This window comes from Peromyscus maniculatus, chromosome 1, assembly GCF_049852395.1.
Source record: "Peromyscus maniculatus bairdii isolate BWxNUB_F1_BW_parent chromosome 1, HU_Pman_BW_mat_3.1, whole genome shotgun sequence".
Lineage (NCBI taxonomy): Eukaryota > Metazoa > Chordata > Mammalia > Rodentia > Cricetidae > Peromyscus > Peromyscus maniculatus.
Window position 1 is genome coordinate 132,285,166 of NC_134852.1, and position 14,430 is coordinate 132,299,595.

Below are 14,430 nucleotides of genomic sequence, written 5' to 3' on the forward strand. Positions count from 1 at the left end.
ATGAGAGTCGATGGGAGTCGAGGGCGCGGATAGCGGAAGTGGCCAGGCAGCCGGAAGTAGCTGGAATCACCGTGGGCTTGAGCGACTGACAGGGTCCTGAGGCTCGAAGAGGAGGAGGCAGCCATGGAATTGGGCGAGCAGCTGTACAACAAGTCCGAGTACATCGAGACGGTGAGCGTGTGCTGACCTTGTTCCCCTGGCAGCCCAGCGGCCCCTGGAGGACAGGACGGCCGCTCCTCCTGTCCCTGCTTCATCCGCCCCTGCTCCCTCAGTCTGTACCTTGGGGATGACGTACAGACGCTTCGTGTTTCCTCTGATTTTGTTATTTAGTCCGTGCATGCGTGAATTAGGCTCTCTCCTCCTTCCCTCCGCTCGTCCGCCCCCTTCCCCATCCCTTTCCTCTCCCTCTGTATGCATATATGTGTGTGTGTGTGTGTGTGCGCGCGCGCGCGTATACACACACACCTACTTTTCCTGTAGAGATAGTGTGTTCCGGAATACACAACACAGTCTATTTGTCCTGATATTAATTGCAGTTTCAGGCTTCAGGCCCCTTTAAAAATATTTTACAGTATACTAACGTGCTAAAAAGTTGTTTCTAATCGTCAACTCATGATAACGTGTAAAGTGCTGGAAACAAGCAAGTGCCACTGTTAGGGTTATTCATTTTTTTCTGTATTTCCTTTCGACTCTGTGGTCATGGGAAAGTCATTTTCCTCATTTAGGGCTGTGAAACCGGAGTGTAGAACTGGGGTTTGAATGCACATTGGTCAGTAGATACAAATCCTGAGTCCATTTCTTGAACTTTGAGTTCCTAGTCCACCCTTGCTCTTTTGAAATATTGGATTAAGCCCCTCTTATGTTTTGGGGTGCGAAGCACCCTTATCATTAAGTTACACCCCCAGCCTTCCCACCCCTTCCTGCTCTCTCTCTCTCTTCCTTCTCTAATTTGTTTTTTGTGATGGAGTCTCATTTTGTAGTCCATACTAACCCCAAATTCATAATCATCCTGCTAGGGCCGGGACAGTAGGGGTGCAGTACTACACTCAGCTCTCATTCCATTTTAGACTGCACTCCATTTAAAGTAATTTTTTCTGCAATGCAAACTTTCTTGATGGAAATGGTATCCCAGAAATCTCAGCTTTTTCACTCCAGGTTTCTGTTCGCGTTTAGGCATCTGGGAACAAAGTTAGTCGCCAGTCTGTTTTGTGCGGAAGCCAGAACATCGTTCTCAATGGCAAGGTAAAGTACACAGGCAGCACCCGAGTGCATGCATACCTTTGCTCGTCACCATATTAGCAGGGTATATAAAATGGTACTGTGTCTCCAATTTGTTGTACATTTCCAGTTCTCTTTTCTTTGCTTTATTTGTTCTCCAAAGTGGATTTATTGAATGCATAAAAATGATCAATGTGGAGAAGTCAGGAAATTAGGAGACCTATTAGGTGGGGAATAGAGACATTTTAAGGAAGAAGGGAGGGGAGAGCAGTGTACCACATGAGATGTGGAAGAGGAGGGCACAATAGACAAAGGGGCATGGGCAGCTAGATGAAGGGAGGAGGGAAGGGGAGGAATTTCATTTGAATGGAATGTGAACTTTTGTCTGCCACTTTCTTCAATATTGTATTTACATTACCTTCAATATTATGAATAAAAAAGTGTTGGGGTGGGGGCAGGAACAGAATCCTTTTGTGCCTGAACAAAATACAATGGCACATTTTTCTGCTGTGTAATATTGTGCCCAGTGCTACTGGACACAAAACCTAAAGAGGCAATAAAATATTTTAAAATAGAAGTCAGGGAGATGCTTGCCTGTAATCTCAGCACTTAGGTAGATGAAACAGGATGATCACATATAGTTTCACTTTACCTTTGACTACGTAGTGAGCTCCAGATCATTCTCAGAGACATAATAAGAAAGACCCTGTCTCAAAACAAAGTAATTGGGGAATATATGACCAATGTATGCTGACACTGGTTATTGCCTATTGATCATACTGTCCTGTGTTACCAGAGTTTCTGAGTTTTTTCAAAAGGATCTGGAAATGTGGTGGTACAGCCTGTGTGGAAGCAGGTAGTACAGTCTCTGACCAAATCTCCAAGGCCCGGAGGACCTCAGATGAATCTGAGTGACTCTAAACATGCAGTTCTCAACCTGTGGGTCGCAAATCAGATATTTACCTTATGATTCATAACAGTAACAAATTAGAGTTATAAAGGAGCAACGTAATAACTTTATGGTTGAGGGTCACCACAACATGAGGAACTGTATTAAAGGGTCACAGCATTAGGAAGGTTGAGAACCACTGCTCTAAACAGATATGTTACCTGGTCTACCATGAGCATTCTCTTCACTGAGTGTGTCCTTAAGATTGTGGAGTGTTAAGATCAAAGCTTATGTTGTATTGCAGTCATTCCAAAGCCAGTTCTCCATTCACCATACAGTTACCTCTCTTATAGAACAGTTGATGGCATGAACCATAACATAATGCTCAGTGTCCTGTTGATTATCTCTTTATGTTCCTTTTAGGCTACACCGGTAATTTTTAAATGTGTTTTGCTTTATAGACCATTGTAATGAATGACTGTATCATCCGCGGAGATCTGGCAAATGTGAGAGTTGGACGGCACTGTGTTGTAAAAAGCCGTAGTGTCATAAGGCCACCATTCAAGAAATTCAGTAAAGGGTATGTGATTAATTTCCTGTTTCCAGTCCCAAGCTCCATATTGTTCCTGGTGATACTGTACATGTCCATGTGTTTAGATGTGTAATGAGAAGGTCTATGCTGGTTGGTGGGGCTCTGAGTAAGTGTTCACAGTAATGAACACCACTCTGGGTGGTGTAACCTCGTTCATAGTTGGTTGTCAGAAGTAGAATAGTCCTTGTGAGAAACAGAAATAAAACATCAATAGTAAATCATGAGTAAAAGGTGAAGGTGGATTTTCCTCTTGCATGCCATACCAGAATCAGATGATGCTAAGAAATTTAGATTTTTAATTTAAAATTAAAGAATTCTCATAACTGATGTAGCCTGTAGTTTTTTAAACTATGGGTCATTACCGTATATTGCCATTTCATAACTGAATGTGGAAGACTGTGAAAAAATTGGCCACAATGAAAGGTTTCTGAATATGCAACAACCAAAAATTAATTCCAAATGAAATATATAATGAATCCAAAGTTTGTGGTAGTACTTGCCCATGGTGTATCATGTGACATGACTGCAGCCTCAGTTTTGCTCACAGCATGGTGCATTGCACTGTGCAGGATGTCATACAAGCCACCCCACTGAATGCTGCCTGAAACACTTCTGCTCAGGTTTGAACTACTGTGTCTTATAAGTTCTAATGTCTTTACTGTACATACTAAGTGTCTTAGGGTTCCTATTGCTGCAGTGAAACACCATGACCAAAAAGCAAGTTGGGGAGGAAAGGGTTTATTTGACTTATATTTCCACTGCTGCTCATCACTGAAGGAAGTCAGGACAGGAACTCAACAGATCAGGATCCTGGAGGCAGGAGCTAATAATGCAGAGGCCATGGAGGGGCGCTGCTTCTGGCTTACTTCATCAGCCTGCTTTTTTTTTTTTTTTTTTTTGGTTTTTCGAGACAGGGTTTCTCTGTGTAGCTTTGCACCTTTCCTGGATCTCACTCAGTAGACCAGGCTGGGCTCGAACTCACAGAGATCCGCCTGCCTCTGCCTCCCGAGTGCTGGGATTAAAGGCGTGTGCCACCACTGCCTCAGCCTGCTTTTTTATAGACTCCAGGACCACCAGCCCAGCGATGGCACTGCTCCCCCTAAGCTGGGCCATCCCCATTGGTTACTAACTGAGAAAATGCCTTACAGCTGGATTTCATTGAGACATTTCTTCAACTGAGGCTACTTCCTCTTTGATGATTAACTTGTGTCAAGTTGACACACAAAACTAGCCAGTACACTAAGTTTGCTGCTTAGAGAAACATAATGATTTAATTACTGAAAATAAACTTTTAATATTTTCCTATGTTCATCCCTTAACATGTAAGTATAAAATTAGTATATCTTTGGATTTTATATTAGAATGTTGGGTTTTGAGGCTGGAGAGATGGTTCAGCAGTTAAGAGTACCACTGCTGCCGGGCGGGTGGTGGCACACGCCTTTAATCCCAGCTCTTGGGAGGCAGAGCCAGGCGGATCTCTGTGAGTTCGAGCCCAGCCTGGGCTACCAAGTGAGTACCAGGAAAGGCGCAAAGCTACACAGAGAAACCCTGTCTCGAAAAACCAAAAAAAAAAAAAAAAAAAAAAAAAAAAAAGAGTACCATTGCTCTTGCAAAGGACCTGGGTGGCTTAAAGCTGCCTATTGTTCCAGTTCTAAGGGACTTTCTTCTGGCCTCCTTGGACTTTGGTGTGCCTGTAGTGTACATAAACACATGCAAACAAATACACATATAAACAAATCCTTTTTTCTTTTTCCTTTCTTTTTTTTTCTTTTTTCTTTTTTTTTGGTTTTTTAAAGACAGCATTTCTCTGTGTAGTTTTGGTGCCTGTCCTGGATCTCGCCCTGTAGACTAGACTCGAACTCATGGAGATTAAACAAATATTTTTTTAAAAAGATTGTTGGGTTTTAAAAATTGCTGTTTGAGTTGCTGACTTGAGTTTCATTAAAAAAAAAATTGGTCAATATATTTTGACTTGAGATTCAGACAGGTCTTTCCAGTAGTTCCTGAAATGGCTCTAAACATACCTGCCGTTTTGTGCTAAGTATTTATGCAAAGTGGCTTTCTCAGCGTTGTTAATTATAAAATTATAATACCAGTCAACTCTGAATAGCAGAGAAGATGCTCTGTTTATCAGATACCCAGGAAAGACTTAATTCTTTATGTAAAAATAAATGAACACACCACAACATGCACATTTGTTTTTGTCTTTAATCATGGTAATATGGTATACATGATTATATGTATACCAAAGTATTGTTTTAAAATAAATTTCTTTATGATTTATAATGAGATTAGACATATATAGACTGGTATGGCCATAGGCTCTTAATGATCAGTAAATATTTTTGTATGTGTGTTTGAAGTAGGTCTAGTGTAGCTCAGACTGGCCTTGAACTCCCTAATTTTCTTCCCTCAACCACCTAAGTGCTGGGCTGTAGGTGTATGTTACCACACTCAGCTTGAATATTTCACTAGTAAACCTATTCTATATACTTGCCTATCTGGGTTCAGATATAAAAAATTTCTTGGGTAAAGAGGTGTCAGGAATAGAAAAAGTTTAGGAGAGCTTGCTGTAGACTGCCATGTGATCAAGGAATTCATTTTTGTACAAGAGGAAGGGACTTAAAATACTAAAAATTAACAAAGTTCAAGTAAATCTTGAGTCTTGGAGAATAGATAGGATGACTGACAAAATATTCATGTAGAACAGGGCTGGAAAGAGTTAATGAGCAAACAGCTACTTTGTATCTTACCTAGGCCACAGATTTAAAATATGGACAGGGTCTGGAGAGATGGCTCAGTGGTTAAGAGTGCTTACTGCTCTGTCAGAGGATCAGGTTCAGATCCCAGCATCCACATTAGGTGACCTTTATCTCTGGCTCCAAGGAATCCACTGCTCTCTTCTAGCCTCTGTAGGTACCCAGAAACACACACACACACACACACACACACACACACACACACACACACACACACACACACACAGTCTTTTTAACAAAAAAACATGGTCTGATAAATGCTATTATAGAAACATTGTCAGTAATATTTGAGGAATTGTAGAGAATAGAATGATATTATATGTTTGAAGGAAGCCTGATAAATCCTGTTCAGTCTTGACTTAAATATAATCTCCTCTCCCTGCCCCCAGACAGGCTTTCACTATGTAGCTATGGCTGTCCTGGAATTCACAGAGATCTATGAGACCAGGCTAGCCTTGAGTGCACAGAGATCTATGAGACCAGACTGGCCTTGAGTGCACAGAGATCTGCCTTCCTGTGCCTGCCAAGTGCAGGGATTAAAGGTGTGAGCCACCACATCTGGCTGTTATTATACGGATGTGGGTCCACTGTAGCTGGAGGGCTTCTCTCCAGGTTCCCCAAGCCCCGCAGTCCCACAATCCACTTATAAAATAATCACTCAGACGCTTATATCACTTATAAACTGTATGGCCGTGGCAGGCTTCTTGCTAACTGTTCTTTTATCTTAAATTAACCCATTTTTATAAATCTATACCTTGCCACGTGGCTGGTGGCTTCCCAGCGTCTTCACAAGCTGCTTCTCCTGGCGGTGGCTGCAGTGTCTCTCCCTCCTTCTTCCTGTTTCCCCAATTCTCCTCTCTCTTTGTCCCGCCTATACTTCCTGTCTGGTCACTGGCCATCAGAGTTTTATTTATATAGAGTGATATCCACAGCACTTCCCCTTTTCTTCTTTTTTTTAAAAAGGAAGGTTTTAACTTTAACATAGTAAAATTACATATAACAAAACAATTATCGAGCAAGAATTACAGTTACAATATTAAAGAAGTTGTCCTATCTATCTTATATTTGTGAGTTTAAGGTTTTATATCTAACTTATCTTTTATCATAACTGAGGAAATTACAACTATCTAGTTTTCAACCACATCAAAGACCTGAGAAGGAAGATAATGGTACCTGAGAAATGGTAGATGGATGCAAGCAACTTTCGGGAATCTTGCAAGATTAGACCAAGACAGCTGGCAGCCTGGACAGTCACCTAATGTTTCTCAGCATTATTGGTGCATTCAAATTGGCTACAGGCCTAGAGTATCTGACAGACCATTTTCAGAAGCAGGATTTCTGAAAGACCATCTTACCCTGTCTTGGCAGAGTACAGTGGTCGCTTTCCTTGTGTCCCGCTTGTCCAGAAAGGACAGCATTGCATTTGTACTGTCAGCCATCAAGGCAAGGGCAGTTCTTTGCCCAGTAGGCCATTTTGTGCCAAAAAGACAAACTTCCAAATGGAAATGTCTTAGAAGCCCAACATTCTCTCGGGATCAATTGGTGCAGCCAGGAGCAATTGTGTCTCACATCAACAGAATTTTAAGTTATTTAAATGCCATATTCTCTAGGTCTATGAAGTGTTTGAAGATTACCTATCTATCTGAAATATATCTATGTATATCTAGAAAACTTAACTAACATGGCTACAGATATGATTATCATAGATGACTAATTATTAATCTATTTTTAATTATCCATTACAATTTTAAATGAGTTACATAAACATAATACCTCAAACAAGAATAGAAATATATATATACACAGTATAACAATATTAACTTCAAGTTTGTATCAATAAACTAAAATCCATACCAATGTAAAACATTTTAAACATAAACTAAAATCTATACCAATGTAAAACATTTTAAACAAGTTGTTCTTTAAAAGTAGGTTAATTAATCTATCCTTTTATCTTATCATCTCTATATCCTCCTATATATCTATATTATATCCCCTTTTCTTTTTTAGAAAGAGATCACATTTATAATCAATCTGTTTTAAATAAAAATATTGGTTTTCTCTGTCCCACACCAGAGGGCTCTTCTGATTTGGGACACAAGAATTGACTAACCATTTTTTTTTTTTTTAAAGCAATATGTCTGGGTTTAGAGGGGGAGTGAGCCAATTCCACCTCTAAAGCCAGCTTGGTATATTTGGGAATTTGGGCGTAGCATCTCTTACTACTTCCTGCTGGAGGGGGGTGCTGTATCTTATGGGGATGCAAAGAAAATTTTAGACCTATGGGGTAGTCCGTGAGGCTGTATTGTTTGAACCAGTTGCCTTGAAACTGCTCTGGATGCTGGATCATCTGGGCCATGGTGTCATCGGAGACCTTTCAGGGGGTCTTGGCTGTTGAAACCTGATGTATCTTAATCTGGAACAAATCCACAGCCTCTGGCTTTCTGTGGAAACAAAAGCAAAACTTCTTTTCCAAAGCAACATATCCTTAAATCCAAATTTTGAAGTCAAGTTACCTTTAAAATATGCATATTGGTTTAATTCAATATCTTTTTTGATCAAATGTTTTTTTGCAGTTAAAAATCCCAAAGACAACACAATCCAGATTGTCTGTGTAATATTCATCTTTACGTGGCTTTTTACATTAATTTTTTGTCTCTTTCAAGCCTACGTATATTTTACACACATTGTAAACGATGTTATCTGAATCAGTCTTTTTGTGAGCCTATTGCTTTAAACTGCATCCTTCTGAGCCTGAAACAGCGCTGTGGCGGCTGGCTCCGCCCACTTCAGCTTCCCAACATGGCAGTGGTACATTTTCCGCCAGCTCTGGGAGTCATCAAGTCTCAGAAATAAATAGTGGGTCTAAGCTTTTATCAAAGCAGCATGTAGCCCAGAAACCTTTTTTTTTTTTTTTTAAAAATAATAGTAAAGACTAAATCTACTACACAGTATAATGTGCCTCTGGCAGACCCCTCATTCCCGCCATACTGCCGGTCAAACGTACACGCCAGGAACCCGCCAGTGTTCAAACCCGCGTTTTGCGGCGTCTAGCTGCTCATAGGAGACAAGAAGCAGGAACCTGGTTTTGGCTCTGTTTAGAATTGGTTATTAAATATTCTCAGGTTTAAGGTGGAAACTCGAGCCGTTGGGCGCCATGGGATTGAAGACTAGCAGTTATAGTTACAACTTAGTATATATAATATCTTAGATAGAACATATTAAGTATTAGATTCAGGTTCTTTAGGATAGGACACCTTTGAATGATCTTTATAACATGCCGTTTACCTATGCTCTATACTTCTCTGGATTTTAGAATGTGTTTCTTGCTTGATATTGTTTGCATTGGTTGTAGTTACATCTTATCTAGGTCATTATCCCTCATTATTTCTGGACAATATTTGATAACCATTCCTTTGTATATAGTCTTGTATTAGTTTAGAACCTTCTTATTTAGACAAAAAGGGGGAGATGTAGTGGGTAGCCATTCCAGTTTGGATCTGGAAGCTCCAACCCCCATTGAGACTCTGGCAACTGTCACGCCTACGAGGCGGGGCGAGGGGAGGTGCTGGAAACCTAGGAGCTGGATGGGCAAGCGCTCGCTCTGGGCGCGCTCTCTGCGCCTGGACCCTGGATGGTGGAGATTGATTGTGCAGAGCTCCAGAGAACACCGCTGGATTGCTATACGCCTTCCCCAGACCCCCGCGACCTATCCATTCTTTCATTTGTGAGTCATCCACTAAATAAATCTTACTTTTAACTATGTGGAGTGGCCTTTATAATTTTCCCCAATAGTCCACACAGGTCCATGGACTGAAGACACAGATCACCTTTAGGATATCTAGCCTTTCCAGCTGCAGGAGGAATCAGCCTTTTTGTAAGATCTGATCGACCCACATAGGCGTTTGCAGCTTTTGTTCTACTTGAGCTAATTCCCTTTCCGCCTCAGCTGTCAATTGTCTTGGACAGTTTAAATCTGAGCCACCTTGTAAAATCTGAAACAAATTACTTAATTCTTGAGTAAACAAACCAATGGTATGAGGTAGCCAACTAATATCACCCAATAATTTTTGAAAATCATTAAGAGTGTGCAACTGATCTCTCCTAATCTGTACCTTTTGTGGCTGAATTCACTGTTTATTTAATTTATAACCTAAATAACTAGGAGAATCTCCTCTTTGTATTTTTTTCAGGAGAAATTTGTAATCCCCAACAGGGTAAAATTTTCTGTACCACATTTAACATTTTCTTTTTTTTTTTTAAAGGATTTATTTATTTATTATGTATACGGCATGTATGACTGCAGGCCAGAAGAGGGCACCAGATCTCATTATAGATGGTTGTGAGCCACCATGTGGTTGCTGGGAATTGAATTCAGGACCTCTGGAAGAGAAGCCAGTGCTCTTAACCTCTGAGCCATCTCTCTAGCCCCTTAACATTTTTTCTAAGATATCTGTATCAGAAGCAGCCAATAAAATATCATCCATATAATGATAGCTAATAGACTGAGGAAATTGTTTACATACCACTTCTAGTGATTAATTTTTACAAAATATTGACATAAAATTGGACTACTTAACATTTCTTGTTTATCCTTTAGGCCCTATACATTTAATCCACTCTGTTTTGCTTGAGATAAGGTTCCAATGCTTACAAATTGAGTGGAGACCTTTTGTAAAGGTCAACTGGGATTTTAAGATTTTTGAAAAATTATCGATACATCAACTTTAGTGTCTAGGAAGCCTGAAATTTGAATGCCATTTACTTGCAATTTTAGATTTGGCCTCTTATCATTAATAACAGTTTGTCAAAATACTTTCTTTTTAGTACCTTTAAAATCTTCTGTCTTACAATTGGAGTTGCTTTGTCTTTAAAATTATGGGAGTAATAACAATTGAGCAACTTTACTCCCAGCATTTATTTGCATAGTCCTTTTTATATAAGCCAACTATAAAAGCATTAAAAACAATCTCTATGGGATTCTAAGAGGTAACTTTAGGCAACATTATGGAGCATTTTTATAAAGTTTTAAAAGGATTTCTTTTTTTAATAGATTTCAGGCAACATGTTAATGCAACTTGTCAGTTATTAACAGTGTGGACCAAAAACTCCACCTGCATTCCATTCAGCAGAAAAACAACTTCTGTATGTTCTCACTCAGCAAGAGATCATTTTCTATGAGCTTTTACCTTAGTAACCACATTCTCTAATAACGTAACAACCCATTCTGTTTCAAGTGTTCCATTTCATAGAATTTACCTAAGAATTTCTAGAAAGCAACTTAAAGAGCAGAGCCAAATTTTTAATAATGATAAACAGTCAAGAGCATATATAGCTTAAAATCATGACTTTTGTTCTTTTAGTTCATTTACTATGAAAATTAAACATTCATTTAGACAATAATTAGACAATCAAGAGAAGAGAACTTCCTTTATACAATGGATAACTAATATCTCTAGAAATTTAAACAGCATTGACTCTGACCCCAGTTGTTTTTTACTAGAAGTTGGCTTGTTAAAAGTGTTTTCTTTCTCCTGTGAAGGGATCATTGATAATGAGTTATTCCCACTATTAGGGAAAAATAAAAAACATTTTCCACGAAAGGACATTTAATAATGTGTTATTCCCACTCTGAGGGAAAAAACAAGAAACATTTAAACCAATTTTAAGAAGACAAAATTCTAAGCTCTTGGCTTCTCTTGATTGTACACTCCTCATGCAACAAATCTGTTTTACTTACATTCTATCCTCAGTTCCTAGTCAAGAGTCTGGCACACAGTAGGAACTCAGTAAATATGGTAGAGGGTTGAAGTACAGAATGATGAGTACTAAAATGATTTTTTTTTTTAAGATCTGAGAATGGGGCTTGAGAGATGGCTCAGAGGTTAAGAACACTGACTGTTCTTCCAGAGGTCCTGAGTTCAATTCCACATGGTGGCTCACAACCATCTGTAATGAGATCTAGTGCCCTCTTCTGGCCTGCATGCATACATGCAAGCAGAACCACTATACATAATAAATAAATAAATCTTTAATAAAAAAAAAAAAAGATCTGAGAATGTAGAGTACTTATTTAGCATAATACAGGCCCTAGGTTCAGTCCCAGCACTGCATGAACAGGGAGGGTGTAGTGGCACACAGCTCTAGTTCAGAGGCAGGAGGATCAAATGTTCAAGGTCATCTGCTCCATAGCAAATTGAAGGCCAGGTTAGCTACATGAAACCTTGTTCTTTCCTCTAGCCCCCCAGGTTTTTTTGGTTTTGTTTTGTTTTTGGTTGCTGCTGTTGTTCTTTGTTATGTGTTGAGCACCAAAACTGATAGCCTATGAACTTGTCAGTCCTAGAAACAGATTATTAAACATGTCTGTGAGCTTTGTCAAAGAAAGCAGGAATGGGTCAGTACCCACTCATTTTAATTTGCTTTGAAGATCCTATTTCTGCCTTACCTTTTCCTGTTACAATCCAGTAATTCTGATTCTGAGTTATTAGCCTGATTCCTTGGTTTTAACATTTGGAATTTCAGTGACCTGAGGATTCTTTCCTTGCAAGGAATAGTCCTATTAACATGACAAAAACTGAGGGTATGGTGCATGCCTGTAATCCACTGCTCAGGAAGCTGAATCCCGAGTGTCAGATGTTTGAGGCCATCTTGGGCTATGTGACAAATTCTAGGTTAGCCTGGGCAACATAGAAAGAGTCTGTCTGTAAAGGTAGGACCTGGTGACAAATGCCTATAATCCCAGAGCTCAAGAGACAGAGGGAAGAGGATCTCAATGAGTTTGAGTCCAGCCTGCTCTACATATCAAGCTCTAGGATAGTCAAGACTACAAAGAGAGACCCTGTCTCAGAAAACGAAACGAAATAGTCTATCTGTAAATAAATAAATGTTGAGATTATGATCTGTAGTTCTGTAACCTTAACCCAAACTCCGTCACCTTGACCTTTTCTTGTTTGTCTTCTTTTCCTTTTTAGTGTTGCATTCTTTCCTCTACATATTGGGGACCATGTCTTTATTGAGGAAGACTGTGTGGTCAACGCTGCTCAGATCGGTTCTTATGTTCACGTTGGGAAGAACTGTGTGATTGTGAGTATATGACTCACTCAACTAAGCAGCATCGTTTCTTCTGTCTTCCTCTCTCCTCCCCATCTGTGGGACTCTGTCCCTGTAACAGGGGGAGGAGTCATTTCCAATTTCCTGAGGTTAGGTTTTTTTCTTACTGGATTTGGAGTTATTTGTCTAAGCAGTAATAATAATGGCCAGTGGGCTAGGGATCTAGCTCACTGGTAGAGTGTTTATGTAGCTTGTATGAGGCTCAGGATTTGATTCTTCAGCATTGCAAAGACACAAACACACACCCAAAATAAAACCAAGTAATAATGGCTAGCCTTTATTAAACCTTTTCCATATGATATTAAATATAGGGCTATACATATATGTATGGGGCTTCTGGGACTAAGAAGATGGCTCAGTTGGTAAAGCACCAGTCATGCAAGAATGAGGACCTGAGTTTGATCCCTAGAACCCATGTAAAGAGCCAGATGTGGTGTCACACACTTGTAATCCCAGCACTGGGGAGGCGGAAACAGGCGGACCCCTGGGTCTCAGGTCTGCCAGCCAGCCTACTTGGTAAGCACCAGAGCAATGAGAAACCCTGTCTGCACATATTCTAACTGCAAAGGAATTCTTCAATATGTGTAGAGACAAAGTTTTTGTTCAGTTTCATGTTAAAGAAAGGGAATCATAAAAAGTTGATCTCGAATAGAAGAAAGGAGAGTAGTTATTAAAGGAAGAATAGAAGGAAATGAATACGGGCCCTAAAATACAGCTCTGTAGGAAGACATTCTAGTAGAGAGGCCACAGTTCACTACAACTTACTGTATACTGCTGAGCCTGAAGACAGGCATTTGAAGGCTCAAAACACGAAGTGATGAGACAATCAAAATTCCAATTGCCTTGATTTGATCGCCACACGTTATGTACTGAAATATCATACTCTAACTTACAAATACAACAGTTATTGCATACTGGTTAATTACAGACTACTGTCAGAAATTGAACCCAGGGCTTGTGTATGCCAGGCATGCATTCTGTCCTGAGCTACATTTCTAACACTTAAAACATATATATATATATTTTAATTTTAAGGCAGAGACTGGCTAAGTTGCTTGGACTAACCTGAACTTGGTGTGGCCTAGACTGGACTTAAACTTGTGCCACTGCTGTCCCAGCCTTCCAAGGAGCTGGGTTATAGACCTGCACCACCATTTCTGGCTAGATACTCTGCTTTTTGTACCTCTTTTCAGAATATCACTTAATGACCTCTTCATTGTTCAGTGTGAGCAGTACTTGTTAGCCCTTGACACATTTTAAAGTCTTTTTAGACTTTAGAGTCTTTTAGAACTATAGACTCTTAGAGCTAAAGCCTAACTGCCTCCATGGCACATAGACTTTCCTAGAGTGTCCCGTGTGATAGTCTAGTGACAGCTTTCTGTGTGAAGGTGTAAATCAGAATTGTCATAATGCCAGGAGGCAAAGCGTAGCCATCAGTATCCTAGGCATTACAGGGCTGTCAGCTTTATGCTTGTTACTGGATTGGTGGCATTGCCGTTGCTTTGGCTTTATAGCCTGCTTCCTAGGTGAAGAAACCAAGGCTCAGTGATGTTAATTTGGCTTGCTAAAATTATCCAGGTTGCTCTAATGTGAGCTGCATAGCCACAGTTCCTGAGTCCTTCTTAGAGGAAGAATGAAGAAGCCTTTTACCATATCCTTAGCTATTCCCAATTTACGCATGTCTTAAAACTATTAGCATTCGCGGGGTGGTGGCGCACTCAGGAGGCAGAGGCAGGTGGATCCCTGTGAGTTCAAGGCCAGCCTGATCTACAGAGCGAGTTCCAGGACAGGCACCAAAGCTACACAGAGAAACCCTGTCTGGAAAAATAAAAAATAAAACAAAACAAAAAACTACTGGCATT

At 40.0% G+C, this 14,430-nt stretch overlaps 1 protein-coding gene across 2 annotated transcripts in view; it reads left to right on the forward strand.

The window, feature by feature from the left end:
• The first annotated feature begins 32 nt into the window (after nt 1–32).
• Dctn5 (dynactin subunit 5) overlaps nt 33–14,430 on the forward strand; it is a 23,620-nt gene continuing 9,222 nt past the window's right edge. For both annotated transcript variants that reach the window (XR_013044670.1, XM_006980346.4), the window contains exons 1-4: nt 33–171; nt 1,174–1,242; nt 2,569–2,687; nt 12,430–12,541. Coding sequence is in view for 1 of the 2 variants with exons in the window: in XM_006980346.4 (XP_006980408.1) it covers nt 124–171; nt 1,174–1,242; nt 2,569–2,687; nt 12,430–12,541 (348 nt within the window). In the remaining variant the exon portion in view is untranslated. The remainder of the gene's footprint in view (nt 172–1,173; nt 1,243–2,568; nt 2,688–12,429; nt 12,542–14,430) is intronic.